Raw genomic sequence first — 27,528 nt, 5'->3', positions numbered from 1 at the left:
GCACATGAGAAGAATGAGGAAGGTCCCTGCCCCCTAGTATCTCCCCATCCAGTGGGGGACACAGACGCATGAAAAGACTTTTCCATACAGTGGGCTGGCTGCTGTGACTGTGGGCTGAGTCCCAAGCAGTCCAACCTTCTCAATTTGCAAGTGACCAAACTGAGACCATGGGCCCCCCTGAGCCTAAGGAGCCACAGCACTTAGCAGCAGAGCTGGGTGGCCTCGAAATGGTTTTTCGTGGCCAGTCACCTTCATGTGAGAGCCTCAGAGGAAGCTGGTGGCTCTGGAGGACAGCAGGGCCAATCTGGGCAAGGGTGCTCTGGGCCCCCCTGCCTGCAGTGTGGAGCAGGACACTGGTCACAGGGCCAGGTATGTGCAGCGCTCTGGCTACTGGTTAACCAGGTGAAGGACTTCAGTCCACTGTGTGGTCAGGGGCCCAGGGCAGGGGAGTCCCGGATACCCCCTCACCTAACAGGAGGCCAGGGATGCCAGGCCAGCTACCCATGACATGCACTGGATTGGGGCTGGGAAGGTGCTCAGTCTGGAGACGGCTGACCCCAGATGCTCCAGGGACAGAGGAGCAGATGGGGTCTGGCATCTGAGGAGGTAGAAGCAGCCAGTGAGAGTCCCCTTTCAACCCAATGAAAGAAAATCCTTTTCTTTGGTCCAAAAGCAGGGAATGGATGGGAAAGTTCAATACTGACTGAGCACTGGACTCTCATTGTATCTAATCCTCACAGCAGCCTGTAAAGGAGTATTAGATCCATTTTCAGGATGAGAAGAGTAAGGCCCAGAGAGGGGCAGGGCCCCTCTACGGGCACACAGCTAATGATTGCTGGAGTGGGGCTCACTCCCAGGTCCAGCACTTTTCCCTCTGGGCCCCCTTACTCAGTGAGATGGAAGGGGCGACTTGGAGGATTCCCACCGCTGGAGGTGCCCAGATGAGGCTTCGTGACTGCCCGTGTGTGGGGGGCTGGAGGCAGGTCCTTGGGGCATTCAAACCACCCATGGCCTTGGGTTCCAGAGCCTTTGAGTGACCAGGAAGGAGTCTGTGAGTCCGTGGCCAAGGGTGGACCGGAGTGTCTCACATCACGGGTGTGGACAGGGTGCCTCTCAGCCGTGTGCTTGCCCAGCACGCAGAGTACACAGATGTTTCCCTCTCTCCCGCCCACCTTCCTCCCCTTCCTTCTCCCCTCTTCACTCATTCATTCAGCAGTTGCTTGGATTTGTTATGTACCTTGTCCCTAGTCAGAAGCTGGGGATGGGGTGGGGTGGGGGATGGTAGGAGTTCCAAGTGGAATGAAGCATGTTTCTTGCTTATGAAGAGCCCAGTCTGAAAGTGAGAGATTAAGCATGAAAAATGCACCTGTATCAGGAAGCAGACTTGATGAGCACCAGAGAGCACCGCAGTCTAAGTCTGGGGGAGGGTGGAGTGTCCTTTCCAGGTGACTCCAGCTCAGGGGGATGAACAAAGAGGCTGGTGCAACAGTTCCAGACAAGTGATAGGGCCTGAGCTAAAGAGTTTGCAAATGACCTTACCTGCTGTCTATCCATCAGAACAAGGCCTGGTATTCGGGAACCCTGCAGTGCAAAGACCAATACTTGCTGAAGGTGTCAGGAGTCAGAGGCCTTCAGGGGTGCACAGCCCCTACCCTAGCAGTCACCTCATAGTCAAGTCTTTTTTTTCAAACAGCTGGTTGACACCCATTAGCGGGTTGTACAACTAATTTCGTGTTTACGGCCAGCATTTTACAAAATGGGATGGAAAAGAACAAAATGAATAGAATTGAATTGAATTAAAGTTACCAGAGATCATATTAATGGTATTGTTTTATGAACATTTGTTTTGCACACATGTGTCCGAACTGGGTCATGGCTATAATGTATATTTGACTTGTAGTCAAAACACTTAAAAACACTGATCTGGTCCAACCCCCTCATTTTGCAGAGCTTTGGGAGAAGAGGGTAGGGTGGGGCACTGGCCCGCTCCTGTGTTCTCTCTACTAAACTTGTCTTTCTCCTAAAGCATAGTTTATATTGACATAGGTCTCCAAACTCAGCCATCCTCATTATTCCTGACCACTCTCAGAACCAGTGTCCCATCTGCCCAGTGGTGTGCCAGGAAATGCGTAGAAACTGGCTCCCTGAAAAAAGTATGCATATACGTACATAAGTTTAATATAAATTGTACTGTTAGAATAGATTATCACACAAAATTTACAAATAATAAAATATACAATGATCTTTCTTGCAGATTGCACAGAGCCAATTAAATCTCAAAGAATGCTTTCATTGATTTTTGCCAAATTCTTGTGTCTGTAGCCAACCTGCCATTGACACGTGAGGTTATTTTCGACATGAATGTTGGTTGATATTTTTATTGACATTAATGAGTAACACAAATGTGAAACAATGGAGACAAGGTATATATAAGTCAGAACTTCACTCATTTGTCAATGTCAGTTGCCAGAAACTATTTTTTGGATGAATGGGATAAGAGTTTTAAATTCTAGAAGAATATTTCCTCTTTTTTTTCTTTTTTCTTTTGCCATTCACAATGTAATGCCTACAACATATGTTTAAATTTAATCTGCCCTGTTAACATTTTCTCTGTCACTTTCTAGACAGTCTGCAGAACAGTAAATCAAAGCCTGATTTGTAGTGTCCACCCATTTCCCTGGTATAAATTCTCCCAGCATGGCCAATTTCAAGCTAACAACATGATGTTGCTGACATGGAGATGTGAAGAGAGGCACGGTAGTGGCACAGACCATAACACAGAGTTTTCATGGTGCAGATGTAACAGATGTAAATAACCTCTAGAGAATAAATCATAGCAAAACGTAGCAAAATAATTAGGAAGTGATGGGTTTTGAGGCTTTACTACCTTCCTTTTAAATAACTTATTTAATTATACATTTATATAATTTAATTTTTACCAATGGTGGTTGTTTAACAACTGGCTTGCAAAATTCCTGATAATGTGACAGTCCCAAGCTGGTATAAGCCAGCCTGAGCACACTGTTACATCTACCTCCGACCCCAAGGTAAGACCGTGGGGAGGCTGTGTGTTAGAGGATTGATGGGATTCATAAAGGCGGGCCAGGGCTGGCCCAGAGTCAGACACCCCAGCACACAGGCTACTGCATTGCTGGAGGCATCACATGGGCGGGCACGTGCGCACGCACACACACACACACACACACACACACACACACACACACACACACACACACACACACTGCACATACCTCTCCCTCCTTCCCAACCCTTCTCTGCACTCAGAAGTGGGAGCCAGGTCAGGGTCCCGCTCACTGAGCCCCTTGAGCTGGACCTGAAGTAGTCCTGGGCTTCGTGATGTTTTCTGCCACTGGCCCTCTCTGGGCCTCAGCTTCCTGAGGGAAGTTCCCATGGAATTTAACAGACATGCCCTTATCCTGTCTGTGCCAGGTGCTGGGCTGGACTTGGGATCAGAGATGAGTCAGCCATAGCCTGGAAGGTCAGCGAATGCTGGGAGCTCCAAGGGGCCACGTGAGCCAGCAGCGGGGGCTGGGAGGATGGTGACATGCAGGGGTGCCTGGCTCCCAGCCTCACCTCCCCCTGGGCAAGTTAGGTAACCTCTCCTGGCTTCAGTTCCTCATTATGAAAAGGAGGTAATACAATCTACCTCACAAGATTCTTGTAAAGATTAAATAAGGTAATATAAAATAGCAGGATTCCTAGGACATAGTGACACACAATAAAGTGACATTAATCAATAAAGCTATTATCATATGTTTAACTTATGACTATAATTTATTTATTTTATTTATTTTTGGCTGAGTTGGGTCTTCGTTGCTGTGCGCAGGCTTTCTCTAGTTGCAGTGAACGGGGGCTACTCTTCATTGCGGTGGTTTCTCTTGTTGCAGAGCACGGGTTCTAGGAGCCTGGGTTTCAGGAGCTGTGGCACGCGGGCTCTGGAGCGCAGGCTCAGTAGTTGTGGCGCACGGGCTTAGTTGCTCCACGGCATGTGGGATCTTCCCGGACCAGGGCTCAAACCCGTGTCCCCTGCATTGGCAGGTGAATTCTTAACCACTGCGCCACCAGGGAAGCCCTAACTTGTGACTATAGAGTGATAATGTTAGGACCAAAGGAATCAGGACGGCGGGAGCACAGAGACACCCCACCAAGGCCATCAGGCAATCAGCGTGGGGTGTTGGAGAAAGGAGTTGGGAACGCAGACGACCCTTGCTCTAGATGCACCAGCTGTGTGTCCTTGCTTGTTTTACCCTCATAGCTTTTTATTTTCAATATTTTTTAAATAATGAAAGATTTGTAATTTATACCCTATCACAGAACAAATCTTGCATGTTTTCACTTTATGCTGATTCCTGGGCAACTTCCCTTCAGATGGTGTTTTATTGCTTTGGCATAAAGTCCAGTCTTTTCCCTGTTTACAAAAGCAAGCCATTCATTCATTCAACATGTGTTTATTACTGTCTATTTTGTGTCAAGCACTGTTCTAAGCAGCTATCAAGCAATGCATCTGTGTACTACCCTTGGGAAATTCAAGAAAATCATTAAAAAAAGTAGAATGAATGCAAATCTTACAACCCAGAGATGACCACTCTTCACAACTTGGGATCATATTGTTTTATAATTTTTCTTTTTCACTTAACAGTGTATCATAAACACAGTTCCAAGCTATCATCAGTGGAAATCAGATTTTCTACACTTGGGGGTGCTGTTTGGCTGCTGCCCTGCAAAAGCTGTTTACCCCTCGACAGATCTGCCCCTCAAGCCCTGGACCCACTAGAAAGCAGTATGAGTCTCAGAGACCAAGAAGGGGCTCTCAGTGGCCTTCTAACTTGGATTGACTCCAGTGCCTGCTTCATCTATTCACTGCTGGAGTGAAAGCATAGCTATGGACCCCTTATTTAGAGAGCTACACTCTCTACTGTCCCTGAGCTCACCTGTTTCTAGCTGCTGCCAGACTAACTCTCAGCTCTGCCCTCAAAGCAAAAGACCGGCTCAGCAGTGAATCTGTGTAGGCAGGGTCACCCTGATGAAAGAGTTCTGTGGGTCTGTATATCCTAACATTAGAAATTGCCTTTCGTTATTAAATGAATTCCATTTCCTTTATTGATTAAATGAAGAAATCAAGTTTAGTCCGATCCCATTTTTGCTTGAAACTACAGGTTATAAACACACATAATTATGGAAGGAGAAAGGGCTTTTAGTTACTACTTTATACATTTGTAAGTATTTTGAATGTTTTACGATGAACATATATTGCATTTAAAATGTTATACACACATATGAGGGAGGGAGGGAGGCAGGAAGAGTTGAGAATCTTAGCATTCTAGTACCTGAATTCAGGCACCTCTCTGATTATTTCCGTAGTGTATATTTTTTAGAAGTAGAATTCCTAGAAATGGAATTGCTGTATTTAAAGGTTCTTAGTGTATATTGCAAAGTTAATCCTCAGAATGGTTATACCTCCTTACACTTCTGATTACCAGCAAATGAATACCAACTTGTCTTAACCTTCGCTAATGCTGGGTAGCAGTAGGCGGGGGATGGTTCAGGCGGTAATGCGAGCAATGGGGAGCGATGTGGAGCGGCAGATGAAGCTTTGCCCGCTCACCCGCTGCTCACCTGCTGTGCGGCCCCGGTTTGTAACAGGCTGTGGACCAGCACGGGTCCATGCCTGGGGCTTGGGGACCCCTGCTGGGTGGTATTGTTAATAACTCCCACTTTAATAGATAAGACAGCATTTCATCTTAATTTCTCCTTTTATTACTAGTTGAAGTTCTAAAAATGTATTGAATATTTTTATTTCTTCTTTGTTGGTGGCTTACTATTCTTTGGACAGTTTTGTTCTTGTGGTGTTTCTAGTCTTTATTTCATTTTTTTCTCTTCCTGTGTTTGCTGGAGTGATTGAATTTTCATTCCTTCATATACACTTCTTAATACATTGATTTACTTTCTGTTTATATCCTTCTAGTAGCTAACTGTGGATTTTTAACATACCTACTTAGAATTATATTTTACTTATAAAGCCCAGAAAGAGAAAGCATGTTTCTACGTCATGTTTCTAAACATGACAAGAACTTGGTCATCATTTCACTTCCCTTGGTATCTACACCTATTCCTACCCACCTCTCCCTTCTTCCATGTGGGGTATCATCTGATATTTCAACTCCAAATTGGCATTTCAAACATTTTATTTCACAATAATTACCTAGATATTTAACAATACATTTTCCTAATTTCTCTGTTTGTTATTCCTCTTAAATTCTTCCCCTTCCTCCTAGATTTACTTGAGAATTTCCTCCAATATTTCTTTCAATGAAGGTCTTTCTGAGGCTTTGTATTTCTAAAAATGTATGTATATATGTGTCTATATTTAAAGTTCTGTGCTCAGGAGTAATGGGAAGTTTTGCTAATTACTTTCTGTGGCTTTTTGCACCCTTCTCCTTCCTCCTAGGTTCATTCTTCTTGTAGAGAATTTCCTCTACTCCTTATCTCAGAGAGGTTCTGTATTAACTTCATTTCCTTAGGGCTCCTCTATCTGTTGAATGTTTGGCTCCCTTTGGTGGTGTAATCTTTCCTCACGTTTGGTGTTTCCGGGTTGGGTGCTTGTCTTTGTGCTGGAGCTTCCACTGGGATATTTGTTTGGGGGTGGGTGGCAGCTGCTGCCACAGCTAGTACTAAGGCGTGCTTTCAGCGCAGCAGGATGGAGGTAGGATGTACCCCTCGGTGGGGTACCTCAGCAGCTGATCTGCATCCAAAGCACCCGGTCCTTCCCAGGTGCCACCTGTGATCTGGAGCACTGCCTTTCTCTCTGTGACCCATGTATACTACTCCCAGAGAGGTTAACCCCATTGCCTCTGGTCGGTCAGCAGGGTGGGAGGACTCTTGGGTCTCTGTGAGACCCCAACTCATCATTCTGTGGTCTGTCAGCAACCCCTGCCTGCATCAGCCTCTTGCATATGAGTGTAGAGCACTTTCCTGTGGTCACAGCCTGTAGCCGTTCTGGCTGATGCTTTTTCTCTTTGATCTAGTCCTAACTGCTCTCCATCATTCAGCATCTTCTAGTAGATTCTGTGTCCCTGATAGATTCCCTCCTTGTTTTCAAATATGGCTATTTTTTTTCTTTCTTAAAAAAGAACTTTTCTGCTATTTTGAGGGTTTTTGTAGAACGAGGAGACTGATGTATGTGCTCAGTTTACTTTCCTGAAAACAGAATTCTAAATTTTATAGTTCTATCACATTTCCGACAGCATGAGTCACCCTCATCTCCCCCCACCACTTCTAAGTTGTCTTATTCCTATGTTTAGACATCACCGTGGAGTACTGGAATTTTAAAAACTTTCAGGGAAGTATGCCATGCTCATGGATTCCCAGAGGAATGCTCTTCCCTGAGACTTCTGGGAAAAGTGGGAGCTGACCGGGAAGGAAGCCCGAGGGATGGCCAGATGGATGCTGCAGGAGTGAGGCACAGAGTGAGCAAGGATCTGGAGGGTGAGCGTTTGCTGAGGTGGTGCAGTGCAAGTCAGAGCAGCGATAGCGAAGTGTGGCGGGAGCCCAGAAGGGAGCAGGTCCCTTTCAAAGAGAGACCAGGAAACTGCTCTCATGTGTTTCACACACGAGACCCCAGCAGCCTTGTCCTGCAGACTCTGAGGTCTGGAGAGGACAGAGTCCACAGTCTGTCATCCAGATGACCACTGCCCTGCCCCAATAGCCCAGCAGTGAATCAGAGTGAGCAGATGCTTCTTGACCTCTGGCTACGAAAAACCACGTCCAAAGGCTGGTTTCCTGTGAAGTTACTGAAGCTTAAGTCTCAGGGGCCCTCACTTGCACAGGACCCTACCAAGGCTCTAGGAGGGTGGGAGGCACCTTGGTTAAGTGTTTACATGGTGATATGTTTTCCTTAAAATATGAAAAGGTAAGATATTTTTATTTGAAAAGGACATCCAAATAATATAAGCTTTGGGTGCCAAGGAACCTGAATCTGTCCATGACTATGTCATCAAGAAAAGAAGGAGTTAGATCCAGTTAGTAGGGCAGTTGTATAGATAATTAAGCTGGAGAAAGAGATATGAAAGAAGATAATCCACTTAGGGAAGACACATCACAGGTGAGTGGCACTGACTCAGAAACGGAAGTTAAAAAAGATCAGATGATCTCAGTGGGCTACAAGCCAAATTCCTGACAGTGATGCTCAAGCCTGAAGGGTCAATGACTGCAGCAGTGACTGACGATGTGAACGTGTGTTTCGGTTGTTTTTCAGGACCAGGCAGCTAAATGGCACTTGTGCCAGCTCGGTGGACATGGAGCTCTTCCTCCATTACTCCCTCATCCCATCAGTAAGTGAAGGCAGGGGAGGGTGGATGAGGGAAGAGAAGGGGAGCTGGGGTGCTCCCATACACAGTCTCCCAAAGGGATCTGAATAGGTCAGCAGAGACTTGCTCTCTTACATTATGCGCTAAAAACACAGGCAGAAGAAGGCTTCGAAGGTCCCAAGAGTCAGGGGCACTGACTTTTAGGGGAGTCAAAAAAGGCTTTTCTGAGGAAGCAGTGCTGGAGCTGAGGTCTGTTGGAAGACGTAATGAAGAACGTTTCAGGCAGAGGGGAGAGCACGTGCAAAGGCTCCGTGGCGGGCGGGAGCATGGAGAGTGTGAGGAGCTGAGAAGGCTGGTGTGGCTGGAGTGGGGAATTGGAGGTGGAGGTGTCTGGGGAGGTGGGCAGGGCCAGGCCGTGTATGAAGGAGTTATGTCTTTGTTCTAAATACAATGGGAAGTAGTGGAGTGTTTCTGGCCCAAGGATGGTGTGATCAGATTCATGTGTTGAAATGATCACTCTGTTTGCAAGTGGGGATCAGGTTGGAGGCAGTTAAGAGAGGAGGCAGGAAGGCCAGTTAGGAGATGGTTGCAGGGGTCCAGGTGAGGTGATTTTACATCATCCTAGATGACGGTGGTCACCTCCAGATGTTCAAGGGGTAAAAGCAGTAGAACCTGGTAATGGGTTGGATAGAGAGATGAGGGAGAGGGAGAGGTTGAGGATGACTCTTGGGTTTGTAATTTGCACAGCTGGAAGCATGGTGGTATCTGCCATTCACTTGTTAAAGAAAATTAGAGGGCATCCAAGTTTGTTGTGGATGAAGGAACAGGGCAGGGAGGAAAACCAAGAGTTCCATTTAAGACATACTGAATTTGAGAAGCGTTCAACACATCAAAAAGAAATGCCAACTATGTAGTTGAACATATGATTCTGGACCACAGCTGGGCTGGAGATTCAAGTTTGTGAGTCTTCTGTGTATTTGGTGGCCATTGAAAGTGTGGACATGGATGGGATCACCGAAGAAGAGAGGCTGGGGGAGTAAGATGAGTGGTCCTTGGACTGAACCATGAGGAGCTTCACGTCTGGTGGTTGGGTAAAGAATGATCCAGCAAAGGAGACTCAGAATTGCTGGAAGAAAACCAGAAAAGTGTGGCTGATAGAAGCATAGGGAAGAGAGTATTTCTAAGAGGAGGAAGAGGTCAACACTGAATGCTGCTGTGAGGTCAGGCAGATTTGGGCTTAATGTTTACATTTGGATTGAGCAACAAGGTGGTAATGAGTGACTTTGGCCAGAACTGCTTCCGTGGAGTATGGGAGTAGAAGCCATGTTAGGGGGTCGAAGAGCAAGTGAGAGGTGAGGAAATGGAGACAGCAAGTGTAGATAATTCTCAGGAATTTTCTAGTAAAGGGAGAAAAGGGGCATCAAGTATAGGAGAATATGACTGAATCCACAGGAATAAAAAGCAAAGAAGGATTTGCAACCTGAAAGTTATTACCCATTTTTTATGGGTGAGGCCACTGAGGTTCAGAGAAGTTAAGTCTCCCTCCCAGCCAGTATGTGGGAGAGACTGTATTTGAACCCATGTCTGTTCAGAGCAACACAAAGGAAAGCTCAGTACAAAACATTCTGGAAGCTCAACGGTGCATGCAGCCAGCTCTCCAAGTGTGGAGTTTGAGTCCTAGACATTCTGAGTGCTTTGCTCACCCACACACTCTCCTTCAGCAAGGGCACCGAGGGGTTGAGGATGAATGTTCCCTCTGACAGACTCATCTTCTCTTTCTGTAGCTTTTCATCATTTTGGTCTTGTCCCTTCTCCAAAGACGAGAGCACCATAGACAGAGAGATGATGCCTCTTACCTCCTGGGGAACCGCTTCAGAATGATCATGTGAGTCGAGCCAAGGTCCATCACTACAGCCTGGGGTACTCTGTGTTTGGGACCAACACCACTTGTAAGACTAGGCTAACCACCAGTTACCTCCCCACCCACCTCTACCCCGCCGTGGACAGCCCTGCCCCTCCCTGCCCCAATCCACCCAAGGCCCAGAGAGTTCAGAATTGGCTTCCAAGCTACTGCACCGTCAGCACCCAGGGCTGCCCAGAAGTGGTTCAAACAACTCGAAGAGGCTCAGCTCAGTATGGGAAAGGCTTTCCCACACTCAGCACCATGGCTACCCCAAGAAGCAGGGGGGAGAGAGTTCCCTGTCACCAGTGGCAGCAAGCCTCCTTGTTGGGATGGAGGCATGAGACATGTCCCAGGAGAGCCCGCTGGACCAGGGAGCTTTCAGGGCCTTTCCGACTCTGCCATTCTGAATCTCTGCTCCCCTCCTCACATTTTTCCTTGAGTTCTAATTGTTCATCTCTCTGCCTCATCACCCTCTAATTACTACTAATGATGATGATGCAATTAGCATTTCTTGCATACTGACTCTGGCCCAGGCACTGAACCATCTGCTTTGCCTACGCTACTAGGATGGACCCCAGCGTGGTGGAGGTTGTTATCCTCATGTAATGGATGAGCTAGCTCAGGCTCAGAGAAGTTGAGTCACTTGCCCAAGGCCACAGAGCTACCGAGTGACAAGAGCTTTAACCCAGCTCTGGTCGCTTTTGGCTCTGATTCTCCCAGTGTCATAACCTGAGAAGACTCAAGGATGTGAACACACTCAGGTCTCAGCCTTGGGCTCTGGAGAAGGGAGAGGAAGCCAGGATGTCAGGATGGAGTCTAAGGGTGATCTGACCATTGTGGTGAGAGAAATCCAACAACGATGTCCATGTACCATATACCAGCCCAGAGTAGCAAACATTCTGGTTACCACCCATTAGAGCAGTCAGCCGCTCCCAAACTGCCAGGTCTAAGCCACATTGGCTGAGGCACAGAGAGAGACTGAGGCTGGTGGATAAAGAAGATCTTCAGACTTTGCCCTGGGCATTTGGCATGTAGGGCCTGGTGTAGGACTTTTTAAGTAAGACTGCTATATGGATCATGTTAAACTGCTTTGAATTCAGTTAATAATGGCACAGTTTTCTTGCTCTCTGGCCACTTTCTTATGAAAAGCCCTGCTTTCCTGAGTAGTTTTAGCTCACCGTCTTCACCCATTAATAATCCTTCGCATGTGCATGACACTCCACAGTTTATAAAGCAGGTCTTCATTTGCCATCCCCAGTGTCTCTGTGATATGAGCAGAGCAGGGGTATCATCTCTGTTTTAAAGATAGGGAGACTGAGTCCCACATAGCGCTTACTTACTACAGGTGGGATTGACTAGAATTCAAATCAGTTCAACAAAGTGCGTGTCCACGAACGTGCAGTGAGCAGCTACTCTTTTCAAAGCCCTGTGCTAGGTCCCACTCCAGAGGAGTTTATGGTTCACTAAACAAGTGATAAGAAAAGCATGGACATGAACTTAGCGCTGAGGGGACCCAAGCAAGGCAGCAAGTAGGTGTGCCTGATTGGGAGTGGGTTGTCAGGGAGGTTTCTGAGAGGGGTGCTCCCTGAGTTGTGCCTTGAAGATGAAGACGAGCCAGCCGAATGGAACAGGAAGGTGGGGTCCAGATCCTGACTCCCAAGTCCCCACCTGCAGGTACCTGCAGTACCCTTCCCTTCCTGCCACCTTGAGTTTTCATTAAGCCCGCTTCAAACGGCACTCCAGTGGGGAAAGCCTTTTCTCTTTGTCTCAAATGCAATTGCTTTCTCTCATGTAGACAAAGCTCTTTTGGTTAGAGGAAACAGATATCCACTCAAGCTTGTTTGCATAAAAGGAAAAGAAAGGACTTTTTATAAAGTTACAGAGATCTCACAGAAACTGGCAAGGTTGGCCTCATGGGAACTAGAGCTCTTGAGATGGGCGTCTCTGGGAGACGGATTCTACTTTTGCCTCTTTGTGTCACTGGGGTCCCTTCAGCACCATTTTGCCATTTTCCTCTCTGCCATCTGACTTTATCATCGGACTTAACGATCTCTGCTTCCCCCAAACGTCGGCAAGACTCAGTTTGGCATGACTTTCCAGAACAGAATTTTAACAGCTGACTGGCTCCTGTCCTCAGAATCACAAATCCAAAATACAAGGCCAGGCACGGTGATTGGCCCATCCAAAGTCCCGTGACCATCTGACCACCCATAGTCCAATCAGCTGTGGCCAGGAGATGTGATCACATGCAACTAGCATAGCCAGTGATACCCAAACCTTCCCAGGGATATTGGAAAGGAGGACTCTCGTAGACCATGGCCAGGTGCAGGGCAGGTTCCCCCGACCTGTCTGGCACATACTCTTTGTTTTGGTTTCTCAAGTCATACTGCTTGTGTCTCTCATAGATGAAATTCATCCCATTTTGCTTGTTGTCACGACTGCTGGTGTCCTTGCTTATGTTCCCCAGACTTGGAGCTTCTCCAGGGCAAGGATTTTGTCTTCCTCACTTTGGTACCCTGAATCTATGCGTAGTCCCCACATTGGCACAGAGGGCCTCAGGATATGTCAGTTGAAATAAATAGTTTACTACTCAATAGTCCCTCCCCAGAGTGGGGTTGATACTTTAGAAATGAACTGTGGGAAGGAGCCACTTCTGGCCTCACGAGCTGTTTCTCTTATTCACAGACCTCTGGACTTCGTGGGCACTTTTCGTAACCGATGGTCCTATGGAGTAGCCTTTGGGGCTACAGCCAATAAGGTCATGTTCTTATTCTCGGAAGGCTACCAGCCCCTGCAAGTCCCACAATGGGCCCAAGGTACGTGCGCTGCCTCATACCTGCTGGGAGTTTTGCCGTGGAAATTCTTGCTCTTGGAGACTGCATGGCAGGGGTTCTCTGGGATCAGGGGATAAACTTTGTTGAACTGTCAGTGTTCTTCTTAGCTTGTTACTTGCCCAAGGTCAATGCCAAGCCCACAAAGTCTCAAGCGTTTTTGTGGCAGTTTTCTCCCAGTTAGATTCAAAGGTGTTTTAGACATAGTAGAACAAAGTCTCAGAAAATAGGTTCACTGTCACCAACCCTAGAAATCTCTCCTGAGTCATAGCCGTGACTGCCTTCTTGATACCAGTAAGCCCTCAGACGCTTCCTCAGGGAACAGTGTTTACTTCTCTGGCCATTGATCTGAGGCCTCTTTGTTCCCTGTGCCCTGTGCTCTCCCTGCAGGTTCAACCATCCCTAATCCAATGACCCCCAAACATCTCCGGTCCAGGTTGGTTCTCTCTCCTGGGTTCCAAGCCTATATGAGCAAATGCCTACAACATCTCCTTAGTTTTTAGGAGTTTTTAATGCAAATTGAAACCAAAATGATACATCTCTTAGAAGTGTACAAGTTAAGCTTTGGCAAATGTTTACATCTATGAAATCATCACCACAATCATGATAATGAACCCCAGAAGTTAACTTTTTCCCCTTTGTACTCTCTCCTTCCCACCCCATCCAGTCACCACCCCCATCCCCAGGCAGTTATGCAAATGGAATCATACAGAATGCAATCGGGGTTTTTTTTGGGGGGGAGGGGGTCTGTTTTCTTTCACACAGCATAGTTGTTTTAAGATTCATATATGTTTAGACTGTATCAGAAATCATTCCTTTTTCATTTCTGAATAGTGTTCTTCCGTATGGAGAGACCACAGTTTGTTTATCCATTCACCTACTGATAGACATTTGATTTATTTTCAGTTTTTGGCTGTTACAGATAAGGCTGCTGTAAGCATTATAAGTCTTTGTATGTTTCCATTTTTCTTGAGTAAACACCTTTGAATGGAATGTCTGGATTATTAAGATCATGTAGTAGATTATACTTTTAAAGAAACTGTCAGACTGTTTTCCAAAATGATGGTTCCGTTTGATTGTAGATTACCACCTTCAGTGTATGAGAGTTAAGTTTCTCTGTGTCCTTGACAACACATGGTCAGTCTTTTTAATTTTAGCCATTCTAAGAGGCATGTTGTGGTATCTCACTGTGGTTTCAGTTTGCAGTTTTGTAATGACTGTTGTTGTTGAGCATATTTTCATGTGCTTATCTGCTATCACTGTACCTTCTTTGGTAAAGCGTTTGTTCAAATTATTTGCCTATTTTAAAATATTGGGGATTTTTCGTTTTCTTCTTATTGAGTTTTGAGAGTTCTTTATATACTCTGTATATAAGTCCTTTATCAGATGTATAAATTGCAAATACTTTTCCCCAGTCTGTTGCTTGTATTTTTATTCTACCAACAGTTTCTTTTGAAGCGCTGACATTTTAAATTTTGATGAAATCTAATTTTTTCATATTTTCTTTTATGGATCATGCATATGATGCCATATAAGAAATATTTGCCTAAGCTAAGGTCACTTAGATTTTCTTCTTTGTGTTTTCTAAAAGTTTTAGAGTCTCACAGTGTTTCGCATTTAGGTCTATGGTACATTCTGAGTTAATTTTTTTGAATATATAGTGTGAGGTGTGGATTGAATTCCTCTTTTTTTTTTTTGCCTTTGGCTATCCATTTGTTCCAGCACTGTTGTCATTACAAACACCTGTCCTTTACCCACTGCATTGCCCTTGCACCTTTGTTGAAAATCAGTTGTCTACACATGTGTATGTATGGGTCTATTTCTGGACTGTCCATTGTGTTCCATTGACCTGCAATATGTGAACGTTCCAATTTCTCCACATCCTAGCCAACACTTGTTATTTTCATTTTTTTTAAAAAAAATTATAGCCATCTTAGTAGGTGTGAAGTAGTACCTGATTGTTGTCTTGATTTGCGTTTCCGTGAAGACTAATTGATGTTGAGCATCTGGCTGGACCAGAATATTGTTTCTTGCTTCATGGCTCAAGGGTTCCTCTTCTGTTTTTTTTGTTTTGTTTTGTTTTGTTTTGTTTTGTTTTTTGCGGTACGTGGGCCTCTCACTGTTGTGGCCTCTCCCGTCGTGGAGCACAGGCTCCGGACGCGCAGGCTCAGCGGCCATGGCTCACGGGCCCAGCCGCTCCGTGGCACGTGGGATCTTCCCAGACCGGGTCACGAACCCGTGTCCCCTGCGTCGGCAGGCGGACTCTGAACCACTGCGCCACCAGGGAAGCCCCTCCTCTTCTGTTTTTACAGAATGATTATATATATGTACCCTCATGACAACCTCATATTTTCTGAGTTGGCTTCTTCCTTCCACTTTTGTCTGGACCCACTACTACCCAGTTCCTAATGTTCTTACCTTCTCATTTTGGATTCTCGCTGCCAGCAGTTTCTCTTTCACGTGGGGCTTGTGCTGGGAGGGGACTTGGATATTTAGTATAATGAGCTCATGGGCCCTGATGGCTCCAGCATCCTCAGACCTACTAACACCTTACTAAGGTCTGCTGATTCTCACCTGTGAATCAAGGCCTTCAGCCCTGTGCCCAGTTTCAGCTGTTATTTCAGCTTCAATGTCCTGCGAATATCTGCTGGCAATTTTGGGTTCTTCTGTGCTTGGGATTTCAAAGATCCTATTGTCTTTCCTCTGCTTCCCCTTAATCAGATGTTGATATCAAATGAGTCCTGTCACTTAGATTTATTGTAGATGTTTGATTTTGGTTTTGCCATCTTCACTGCTCTGTCTGCTTTCATGGTTGGGGAAATTCAGATAAATTAAAAAATTATGCTCTTGCAGCTTCTAACCTCACAGCAATTATTCCTTTTATATGGTCCTTAGCTGCCAGTCCCCCACTATTCACATTTACACAAATACTGACCACCTCCACCAACCATCTCCCCTCCTTTGAGTGAGAAATGTCCTTCTTTCCCTCCTTCTCTCCATCCTACAAACTCCCACTTATATTTCATGGCCTTGCTAAATGTCACCACCTCCAGGATGCCTTCTCTGATACCCAGACCCCAGGTGAGGTCCATGACTTCCTCTTCTTGTCCACACAGCAGGTTGAATATGCCTCTATTACCGTACATATCACATCGTTTACTTTCCTTCCTGTCTTCCCTTTTGGACTGTAAGCATCTCAGAGCAAGAACTTTGTTCATTCCCCCTATGTCCTTGGTGCCTGACCCACAACCCAGTTCAAAGTAGACACTTAGGAAAGGTCACCTTGCCCAATTACATTTTACTGGATCCTGTTAGACCATCTCAGAGCTAGTCAGTGGCAGCATTAATATTATTATTGCCTTATGGATGAAGTGCACAAGGGGTTTTAGAACACAGTACGTCACTGCTGTCTGTGTTGCTATGGTACCCTTTATGGTGCTTTACTCTCAGTGATTTTTGTTTGTTCATTTTTGTGGTATGTTTCTGCCCATCATGCTGTGAGCTAATCAAGGGCAGGGACAAAGTCTTCTTCATCTCAATAGTTAGCCCAGTGCCTGGCATGGAAGAGGTACCAGGAAGGGCCCGTTGCATGAATGCATGAAAGACATCCCTGCATTCCTCCTTGTACTAATCTGGGGCTTGTCCACTCACCTCCTTAAGTCCTGAGGTCTGTGACTGCAAGTCACACGAAACCCCATAACTGCCCTGGGTCTCCCCTGAGCCTGTGAAAAGAGGAACTCACGTCATCTCTGGCCCTGTCTCTCCCAGCCTTTGTGCTTCTGATCGGAGGCATCGAAGTCGGCCTGTCCCACTTCCCCTTCTTTGCTTGCCTCTCGTCGGAGTTCCGGCTGGTCAGCTCCATCCTGGGGTTCAGCTACTCTCTGATCTGGTAAGATGGACTCTGCCTGCCTGGCCTCCTGCAGTTCCTTTGGCCATGGCTGGACTCTGGACAAGGAGCTGGAGGTGACCTGAGAGCTCTCTTTGGAGGGCACCTTGCCCAGAACCGAGCCCCAGGGCGGGTGGGCGGAGTGACTGGTCCAAGGCCCACCGAAGCCCTTCCTTGGAAACTGCACTTGAGGCTTCAGAAGGTCAGGCCTGCATTCCGTCTGCTCCACAGGAGGCCGCCCACGATTAGAATATTCCCAGAAGTCAGGGTTGTAGAAAAATTCGTTTCTGTCAAGTGCCATCAGTCCCGTGGTTAGAAGCAGGAGTCCCGTTTGGGTTCTGCTTCTCCTTGCTGTCGCTGCTTCCCTGGGAGCCCAGGAGAAAGTGCAGGTGCCTCAGCTGGGCGTTCAGTGCTGTCGCAGTCTGGCCTCTCCCCATCTCTCCATGCCTGACAGTCTCTAGCACACACCTCCGGTCACGCAAGACTCCTATACTCCTTTCTCCGTCCACTTATTCATTCAGCAGACATCCCGCTGTGAGCCAGGGAGAACACTGGAGGACAGGACAGACCCTCATGGAACATGTGTTCTGGCCTCTTTGTCTACATATTGCTATTCCCTGTGTGGATCGTCTTCCCCGACTTGGCCCAGTGACAGATACATGCTCATCCTTCGTGGATCAGAGCCCTCAGATGTGGGACCTTTCTGACCCTCCTCTTGAGCGCTGTGTCCTCAGCGCTGACACCGGACTGGCACAGAGCTGGCCCTGGGGAATGTTTTCTGGCTGAATAATCCCATGAACACTTCTACTCTCCAGCCCTGAAACTCATCTCATTGCCTGCATCCCCCTTACTGGGTCGGCTTCCCCACTACAGCATTTTCTGTGGGGCAGGGGTCCCAGGCCCAGTGTGTGAACCAGTGCAGGGGGCTCACAAGCAAATGATACCCCAATGGCTACAATTACAGAGTTTGTGACTTGCTTTTTAAAAATTAGAAGAGAGGGTATTCAGGGTTAGACGTGGAATAATATCATCTTAACAGCCTCTGCCAGACTTTCTGAGCAGGAGAGGAGAGGGTGGTCAGAACCACTTAGCAGCTTGGGCACCTTGGGCACCTTGGGAGTATGACCAGGAATGTGTGTCCAGCCGGGAGAAAACGTTGAGGCTTATTGCTCAGGGCAGTGTTTACAGACAGGGCATGTCCCGTCAGAAAGAGCCTCGGTCCCAGAGTCAGGACACCTGGGTCTTGGTCCTGGCTCTGGGTATGACTCTGGAGAAATCCCTTCCCCTCTCTGGGCTTCAGTTTCCCCACCTGAGTGATGAGGGGAGGAAGTAGGAGACCTCTCAGTGTCTTCCTGCTCTGCCGTTGTGGATCCCAGGATTATGTCCTCAGTGAAGATGTGTTAAATGAATTCAGTGTGCATGTACCTAGGCACAAGCTGTATGCCTGATCTGGGTGGGATGTACTGGGAACCAGTCCTCCCAAGAAGGATTCGGAGGGGAGGTAACTCCAGGCAGGTGGTATCTGAGCTGTTTTCACAGGGGCTGTGCTGGGAAGGACCCCAGGACCCCAACCCTGGTTTCTGTCCTGCAGGTTTGCTGTCACCACCCTTCACATCACACAGTGTCCCCATGGGCAGGTGAGTCCCTGCTGAGCTATGTTTAGGGTATTCAGTCCTATCACCATGGCCAGCTCGCTGTGTGACCTGGGACAAGCCTTTGCCACTCTGGGCCTCAGCTTCCTCGTGTGGACAAAAGGGGAGTTGGAGCCATTCATGATGCTTCCATTTGTAGAGCATCTTGTGTTCATCAGGTGTCATTCACAGGAGATGTTCTCTCAGTTGATGCTCATAGCGGCCCCTCAAGGGAGGGAAGCTCTTAGCAAACCTGTTTACAGGTGAGGAAACTGAGGCACAAGTATATTATGTAACTCTTGAGAAGCAGCAGATTTGGGAGTTGAGACGAGGTCTGGCTGACTCTCAAGCTCATTTCTTTCCATTCCTTCATGTAGCCTCAGTTTCTCTGTCTATAAAATGGGAGACTCGAACTAGATGAATCCCTTATCACTTTGCCATGCATCGTCTTTCTCAGAATTAGAGGAAGCTGGTTCATCTGTTTAGCCCTGTACCCCAGGAAAAGGAGCAAGATGAAAGAGGGGTGTCACACTGTACCTAGAAGGGTTACCAGGTGTGTGAGGGGAGTACGAAGAAGCCATCTGGGCCAGGAGCCCACAGGAGCCTTGCCAAAGCCTTTCCTGGGCTTCAGTAACTATGGAGGATTAAAGGGTGTGATAAAGAGTGTCTGGGGGGAGCTGGACTAGAAAATGAGGCTGGTAGTCTGGGCCTTCCCTCTGCATCTCTGCACTGGGATTGAGGGCATTCTGGCACAACTCTGCCCCAAAAGAAGCCCTCCTTCCCACTGCTCACAGTACCTGAGGTTCAGGATCACAGGTATTTTCTTTGGAGTCTTGGAGAGCTTTCAGTCTTCCAGAGGTTCTTTGGAAATTTGAAATATTCGTGGTTAATTGGCAGGGTCTCACTTCTATGCGCAGAATCACTAACACCAAGAACTGCTATGTGCCAGGCGTTGTTCTAGGCTCAGTTCCAATCACTAACCGGAGAACCCTCAGGACACTTTGCAGACAGTGTGTTAGTGCCATTCCCAGTTCACTGGTAGGAAAGCAAGGTTCAGGGGCTAACATGACTTACTAATTAAAGATCATGGGACTGAAATCCAGACTAAGGAATTAATGAAAATTTGTCCTCATGTTTTCAAATGTATTTATGAAAACTTTATTTATAAAAATGAGACATTAGAAAGGGTCTCAAATGTCAAATATTAGGGGAAAGTTTAGATAAAGTTTGGTTCATCTAAATAATGCCCTATTATGCAGCATTAAAAATAATGTTCACAAATAATTTGTAACCATGTGGAGAAGTGATTATGCTAGACACAGACCTACATATTTGGTACTATCTCTACTTATAATATATATAGCTATATGGGTATAGATAAAGATGAAAGACACTGAAATACTGACGGTGGTTATGTCTCACATATAAGCATATGCTGGAGAGGAGGATGAAGACACGGGCCCGCACGTCTCAGAATGTGTCCGTCCCCCAGCCTAACATCACTGCATCAAAACTCTGATTTCTCCTTAGGGAGAAATACTCTGGAAACATAAAAAAAAATGAAACTAACCAGTAAATTGTGAAAGATACATAACAATATGATTTGTCTTAAAACAGTGAAAAACATTGTTTATCAAAATGAAGCTAAAAATAGAAAAACTATGAGCACCATCTTGAGAGACCTGTTACTCTTGGGAGCTTGTGTTGCTCCCAAAATGACACTTATGGGCTCTCCCTCCCTCCTTCCTCCTTCCCCCGCTCCCTCCCTCCCTCCCTCCTAACTTCCTTCCTTCCTTCCTTCCTTTTCTTCTTCTCCTTCTCCCTCTCGCCCACCCCCTCCCCCTTCCTCTTCTCTCTCTCCCCTCTTCTCTCTCTCTTTCACCCTCCTCTCTCTTGTGAGTATTTTCCAAAAGTAATATTTAATACCTAATGAGAAAAAAGCCATGAAAGCCCTTTGTATAAAATTAAATAGGGGTGCTAAGACTCAAGTCCAGGGCTGCTGGACTCCAAGTCCACTGCTTGTTCTGATGATGTGGGGCTGGGGGAGCGGGGATTGGCTGCTGACCTCCAAGCTCTGAGAGGGTGGGCCCTGGTGGGAGCAGGCTGGGGCAGGCAGGTTCCTGTGCACAGCCTCACCAGTGGCCTAGCCCTTCCCTACCTAGAGCCCACGCCCCATGGTCTGCTTCTGTTGCAGTTTGTGGGGAAGTATGAGACTGTCGTGTTCTACTGGCCCTCACTGCTCTGCCTGGCCTTCCTTCTGGGCCGCTTCCTGTACATGTTTGTCAAGTCTCTGAGGGTCCACCTGGGCTGGGAGCTCCAGACGGTGAGTACTAAGTAAAAACACCGTGTGTGTCCTGACAGGTTAAGTTTTCCCAACAGCCTTGTGAGGTAGGTACTATTATTACTTCTCCCACTCTGTATTAGGAAACTTGGACCCAGAGGTGTCAGTTGCATCGCCCAAGCTCACATAGCTAGTCTATAGCAGAGCCAGACCTGGAACCCAGAGAATTTGGTTGTTGAGGCTCTCTCTTACCCATTGTGCTTCTTTTTCTAGTTCCTCAAAGTAAAGAGTTAGGTTGTCTGCATGAGATCTTTCTTTTTTTCTTAATATAGGCATTTACTGCTATACACTGCCCTCTTAGAACTGAACTGCTTTTCCTGTATCCCATAAATTTCTGTATGTTGTATTTCTATTTTCATCTGCTTCAAGATATTGCTGATTTCCCTTTTGATTTTTTCTTTGACCCATTGGTTGTTCAGGAGTGTATTGTTTGTGAATTTTCCAATTTTCCTCCTGTTATCAACGTCTAGCTTTTTGTGGTCAGAAATTATGTCTGATATGATTTCAATCTTCTTATGTTTAAGACTTGTTTTGTGGCCAAACATATGCTCTATCCTGGAAAATGTTCTTGAGAAGAATATGTATTCTGCTGCTGTTATATGGAATGTTCTATAAATGTCTGTTTGGTCCATTTGGATTATAGTGTTGTTCTAGTCAGCTGTTTCCTTATTGATTTTCTGACTGGATTATCTATCCATTGTTGAAAGTGTGGTGTTGAAGTCCTCTACTATTACCATGTTGCTGTTTATTTCTTCCTTCAGTTCTGTTAAAATTTATTTTATATATTTAGGTGCTCTGATATTAGGTATGTATATGTGTTTACAATTTTTATATCATTTTGACGAACTGACCTCTTTATCATTATATAATGACGTTCTTTGTCTCTTGTGATAGTTTTTGACTTAAAGTCCACTTTGTCTCATAAGTATCACTCCCCGCCCCTGCTCTATTTTGGTTACCATTTTTATGAAATATCTTTTTCCATCCTTTTGCTTTCAGCCCATGTGTGTCCTTAAGGCTAAAGTGAGTCCCTTGCAGATAATCTATATGTGGAATTTTTTTTTTAATTCACTTAGCCACTCAGTGTCTTTTGATTGGAGAATTTAATATATTTACATTTAAAGTGATTATTGATAGATAATGACTTAAAATTGCCATTTTGTTAATTGTTTTCTGTTTTGTAATTCCTTCTTCCTTTCTTCCTTTGTGATGTGATGATTTTTTTGTAGAGGTACGCTTTGATTCCTTTACCTTTTGTGTGTAGAATACAGGTGTTTTTCTTTGTGATTACCATGAGGCTTAAATAAAACATTTTATAGTTATAATAGTCTATTTTAAGTTGATAACAGTTAAACTTCAATTGCATAGAACTCTATACTTTTACTTCTCCTCCTCAACATTTTATGTGATTTGTGTCACAGTTTACTACTTTTTATACTGTTCAACCATTAACAAATTATTGTAGCTATAGTTATTTTTAATACTTTTGTCTTTTAACTTTTATACTAGGATTGAAAGTGATTTATGCAGCACCATTACAGTATTAGAGTATTCTGAGTTTGACTACATATTTACCATTACTAGTGATTTTTATACTTCCATATGTTTTTGTGTTGCTAATTAGCATCATGTTATTTCAACTTGAAGAGCTCACTTTAACATTTTTTGTAGGCAGGCCTAGTGGTAATAAATTCCCTCAGTTTTTGTTTGCCTGGAAAAGGACAGTTTTGGCAAGAGTCGTATTCTTGACTGGCAGGTTTTTTCTTTCTGCATTTTGAATATATCATCCCACTTTCTCCTGGCCTGCAAGAATTCTGCCAAGAAATCCCGTGATATCTTTAAACGGGTTCCCTTGTATGTGTACTTTCAAAATTCTCTCTTTGTCATTGACTTTTGACATTTTGATTACAATGTGTCTTGGTGAAGACCTCTATATATTTAGTCTGTTTGAGGCTTTGTGGATCTGGATGTTCATTTTCCTCCCCAGATTAGGGAAACTTTCTGCCATTATTTCTTTCCCCCCCCAAATTTATTTATTTATTTATTCTTTGGCTGCACCGGATCTTAGTTGTGGCATGTGAGATCTCTGTTGCAGCCTACGGGGTCTTTAGTTGTGGCGTGTGGGATCTTTTAGTTGCAGCATGCAGAATCTTTAGTTGTGGCATGTGAACTCTTAGTTGCGGCATATGGGATCTAGTTCCCTGACCAGGGATGGAACCCAGACCCCTTGCATTGGGAGCGCAGAGCCTTAGCCACTGGACCACCAGGAAAGTCCCCACTATTTCTTTTTTTAAAAAATATTTATTTATTTGTTTTCCTTATTTATTTTTTTTGCTGTGTCAGGTCTTAGTTGCAGCACATGGGATCTCTGTTGAGGCATGCAGGATCTTTTCATTATGGCGTGTGGTCTGCTCGGGTTTCTCTCTAGTTGCGGCATGCAGGCATCTCTCTAGTTGTGACGTGCAGGTTTTCTCTCTCTAGTTGTGGTGTGCAGGCTCCAGGACACATGGGCTCAGTAGTTGTAGTGTGTGGGCTCCAGAGCATGTGGGCTCTGTAGTTTGTGGCATGTGGGCTCTCTCATTGAGGCACGCAAGCTCAATAGTTGTGGCATGTGGGCTTAGTTGTGCCGCAGCATGTGGGATCTTAGTTCCCCGACCAGGGATCGAACCCACATTCCCTGCATTGGAAGGTGGATTCTTTACCACTGGACTACCAGGGAAGTCCCCCCATTATTTCTTTATATAGCTCTCTGCCCTTTTCTCTTTCTCTGTTCCTTCGAGGACTCCGGAAGGACTCCCCCACCCCATTGACCCCCTGCCCCATTTCCCTGCTCTTAGCTTTCCCCAGACTATTCCACCATGCTGATCCCCTCAGTGTTCTGGGTGGTGTGAGACAGGAATGGATCTGTTGGGCAGTGTCCCCCAAGGCTGGGGAAGCTGGGCTCTCACTTCACTTTTATTTTCCCCTCATAGGAGAAATTACAAGCTAAGAGGGCCTTCTCTCTATGCCCTGAGCTATACTACTTTGGAGGAGGAGTGATGTTGATAAAATGAAACTGTTCTCCTTGTTCTCTTTCATGCATCTATTCTTGGAGTTTTTGCTTAACTAGAGTGCTATAACCTCCAAGGTAGATACTTGGGCCCCCACCAAGGTACTCTCACCTGTGGGGGATTGTCAAAGTTGGTGTATCTGAGGGCATATGGGAACTGGAACCTCCTGTTCCTCCAGCCTGCTGATGTCACTTACAAGTCAGAATTATAACCAGGTCTTTTTTACTCTGCACAACATCTGCAATATATAAGATTTCATCTCACAGTGTGTAAAAGTTACATGTTCAATATATTGGCAAAACAGATGACTGTTGTGGAAAGCTCATTACACTTGGAGAAAACATTTCCAAACATACTATTAAAGTTCATTTCAAAATAAGAAATGAGCAAGAGAAATTCCTTTTCATAAAAAATAAAAACACTGGGATTTTGGGTGTTTCATTTCTGGAACAGTGTTTTGAACTATGATGAGAAATCACCAAATCTCAAAGGGAAAGATCGACTTCACAAAACAAAGGCTGGTGTAAAGCAGTAAGCAGAAGAGTCAAGGAAGGTCAGGCCTCTGGCATTTCATGAAAGAAGTGCTTGGGAAACAGGAGACGGCACCCTACAGTCTCTTCAATAAATGACGGGTGTCTGGGAATGGCAAGTTTTACCGAAAATCCTGGCCTCTATGGGAATAGCCCCTCAAAGAGACCAAAGCCCTAACAAGACTTTGTGAGCCAAAACATCAACCTCTCTCTTTTCTCACAGGAAGAAAAGCCTTTCCTGGAAGTTCACCAGGCAGAGCACGTCAAACAGCTCCTGAGGAAGTGCCCCCTGCAGTAAGCACAGTTATATTTGTTCATGCCCCTTGGTGTTTGCACCAATATTGATGAGCCCTGACCGTGTCAGAGCCCTGGAGATGACTGGAAGAGCGCTGTTTTAGGACACTTGTTTGCTAATAACAGCAGCTCGACTCAAATGGGATTGAAGAGAAACAGGAAAGTTATGGCCTTACATAATTAAAAAGCCTAGAGGTCGCCAGTTTTCAGACACAGATGGATCCAGGGGTTTGATTGATATAATCAGAACTAGGTCTCTTTCCCTCATCTCTCAGCTCTGCTTTTACCTATGTTAAACTCTTAGGTAGGCTTCCTCCCTGTGGTGGCCCCCAGAATCTCTAAGCTTATACCCTCCTGTCTTAAGCTCATAGAGAAGAGAATGTTTTCTTTCAAATAATTCAAACAAAATTCCCATGAATGTGTTTCATTGGATCAAGTTGGACCACTTGGCATCCCAGAACCAATTACTGTGAGTAGGTGATTGGAGCAAACTGATTGTTAAACCAGGGTCACATGTTCACCATGGGAACTAGGAAGTGGTTCAGCTTCACTTAACCACCAGGACTGATGGTGGGGAAGAGTAGATTCCCAGACAAAAACTGAGATGTTGTTACCAATAAAAGAGGACATAACTCTTGGCCAGGCAAGAACACCTGGTCTTCAGTGACCATTCAAGTCACCCTACCCCTGCCACTGTGCACAAGGGTATATTCCCAGAGAAGGGATATGTCTAATCCAAGGTCATAGTGGCAAAACTAGTTCTTTGGTTAGAGTTACATTTGGCTACATATAGCAGAAAATGCAAAATAATCATGGCACAAATAAAAGATTTCTTTCTTTCTCATGTAAAAGAATTCTGGAGGCAGGCAGTCCGTACTAACCCTGGACTGCCCACCATGCAGTTTACCCAGTGTCTGTCTTTCTGTTCCAGTAATGTAGTGGTTTCCATCATGAAGGCTGTCTGTGGCCCAAGATAGATGCTGGGGCTCCAGCCTGGGCCAGCTACCATGTCTGCCCTTCAGATGGCAGGCAGGAGAAAAGAATGAAGTCAAAGAGAATCCTCCCAGCTGTGTCAGTTCCACCTGACCAGCCTCCCCAAAGTCCCACACCACATCTCTGGTCACGTCTAATTGGCTTGTTTAGTCTTGGTCACTCTTAGCTGTAAGAGAGGTCGGGAACTATAGCCTTTAATTTGGTAGATTGCTGTACTGAATAAAACTGAGTCTTTGTTCTTAAGAATAAGGGGAGAATGAAAACTGTGGAATCTACCAGTGCTCTTTGTCTTCACTATACTCTAAGGTGAAGAAGAGGAGATGATATTATTTTCAGAAGAATCAGGCATTTGTTTACCAGCCACAACCTGTCTTCTCTTGATGTTTATTCATTCACAGAGAGAGAGAAAAGTCTTGGTTCCAAACCAGGATATATGAGTGGGACCCTTACTTTCAGTTCCCAAGCAGGATGATTGGAACCACTGTGTTGGCTTTCATCTGCCTGTACCTTGTAAGTAGATCTAAGCAAATCCTTTATTATTTTATAAATGGGGTGGGTCTAGGGTAGGGGTTGTTCTTCAAAAGCTGGGTCAAAACTGAGTATCTGTAAATCAAAGAAGTACAATTCTTTGACCCCACCATTTTGACTCCAAGGACACTTATACTCATGTGGTGAATATTACTAATAAATATAATCGAGTTATTTACAGAGACTTCCAGTTAACAATTCCACATGTAAAGAGCTTGCAAGATGCCAATCCATCTTAACAACAAATACAAATCTGAACGAATTGAAGAATCAACAACTCTTCTTAGATCCCTAAGAGCAGTGAGGTCATGGAGCAAACCTTTACCCCTGAAACTGAAGAGACACGATCATCACAGAACGGAGCAGAAACCCCATGGCAACCAGTGCCAAGGTAGGAAAATCTGAACTGTAATTGATGCCATCAATCAATTGGATATTTTGGAAATCCAAAGACTACTTCATCAACAACAGCAGAATACACATTCTTCTCAAGAGTAAATGGAAAATTCAACAAGATAGACCATATCCTGGACCATAAAACACGTCTTAATAAATTTAAAAGAACAGAAATCATACAATGTCTGCTTTCAGATCAAAGTGGAATTAAACTAAAAATCAGTAACAGAAAGATAACGGAGAACCTGCAAGTAGTAAGTATGAAAACAACACACTTTAAAGTAACATATGAGCCAAAGAAAAACATCAAGGGAAATTAAAAATATTTTGAACAGATGAAAATGAAAACACAACTTATCAAAATTTGTGGGAGGCAGCAAAAGCAGTGCTTAGAGGGAAATTTATAGCATTGAATGTACATATTAGACCTGAAGAAAGATCTTAAATCAATCGTCTAAACTTTCACCTTAGGAAACAAACAAACAAAAAAGAGCAAATTAAAATGCAAAGTAAGCAGAAGAATAGATGTAATAAAAATTAGAGCAGAAACCTATGAAATTGAAAACAGGAAGTCAATAAAGTACAGAATCAAAGCATTTCACGTGGTCATTGTTATCTGAGATAAAATGTCTGAGTCAAAAGCAGGGTCAAATGGCGGGATAAAAATTGTCTTCCGCTCATTTTAAATGTACTACCTATATAAACTAATCCTATGATTAAGTTTTAAGTGGATGTATTAGGTTATGATGAAGTACCACATAAACCCACAAATTTCAGTGACAACACTGAATATATTTTTGCCCACCTAACAGTGTTGA

General features: G+C 45.1%; 1 protein-coding gene across 1 annotated transcript in view; it reads left to right on the top strand.

Annotated features, from left to right (window-relative positions):
• The window catches only part of LOC112392651 (stimulated by retinoic acid gene 6 protein-like), a 42,729-nt gene extending 17,932 nt beyond the window's left edge, over window positions 1-24,797 (top strand). The window contains exons 3-9 of the mRNA XM_024734430.1: window positions 8,276-8,351; window positions 10,112-10,212; window positions 12,916-13,046; window positions 16,830-16,950; window positions 18,539-18,584; window positions 20,773-20,901; window positions 24,723-24,797. Of these exons, the coding sequence (XP_024590198.1) occupies window positions 8,276-8,351; window positions 10,112-10,212; window positions 12,916-13,046; window positions 16,830-16,950; window positions 18,539-18,584; window positions 20,773-20,901; window positions 24,723-24,797 (679 nt within the window). The remainder of the gene's footprint in view (window positions 1-8,275; window positions 8,352-10,111; window positions 10,213-12,915; window positions 13,047-16,829; window positions 16,951-18,538; window positions 18,585-20,772; window positions 20,902-24,722) is intronic.
• Window positions 24,798-27,528: the final 2,731 nt, after the last annotated feature.

Source organism: Neophocaena asiaeorientalis, unplaced genomic scaffold, assembly GCF_003031525.2.
Source record: "Neophocaena asiaeorientalis asiaeorientalis breed wild unplaced genomic scaffold, Neophocaena_asiaeorientalis_V1.1 scaffold192, whole genome shotgun sequence".
Lineage (NCBI taxonomy): Eukaryota > Metazoa > Chordata > Mammalia > Artiodactyla > Phocoenidae > Neophocaena > Neophocaena asiaeorientalis.
Note: the sequence above shows the minus strand (reverse complement) of the source record. Positions and strands in the feature narration are given on the sequence as shown.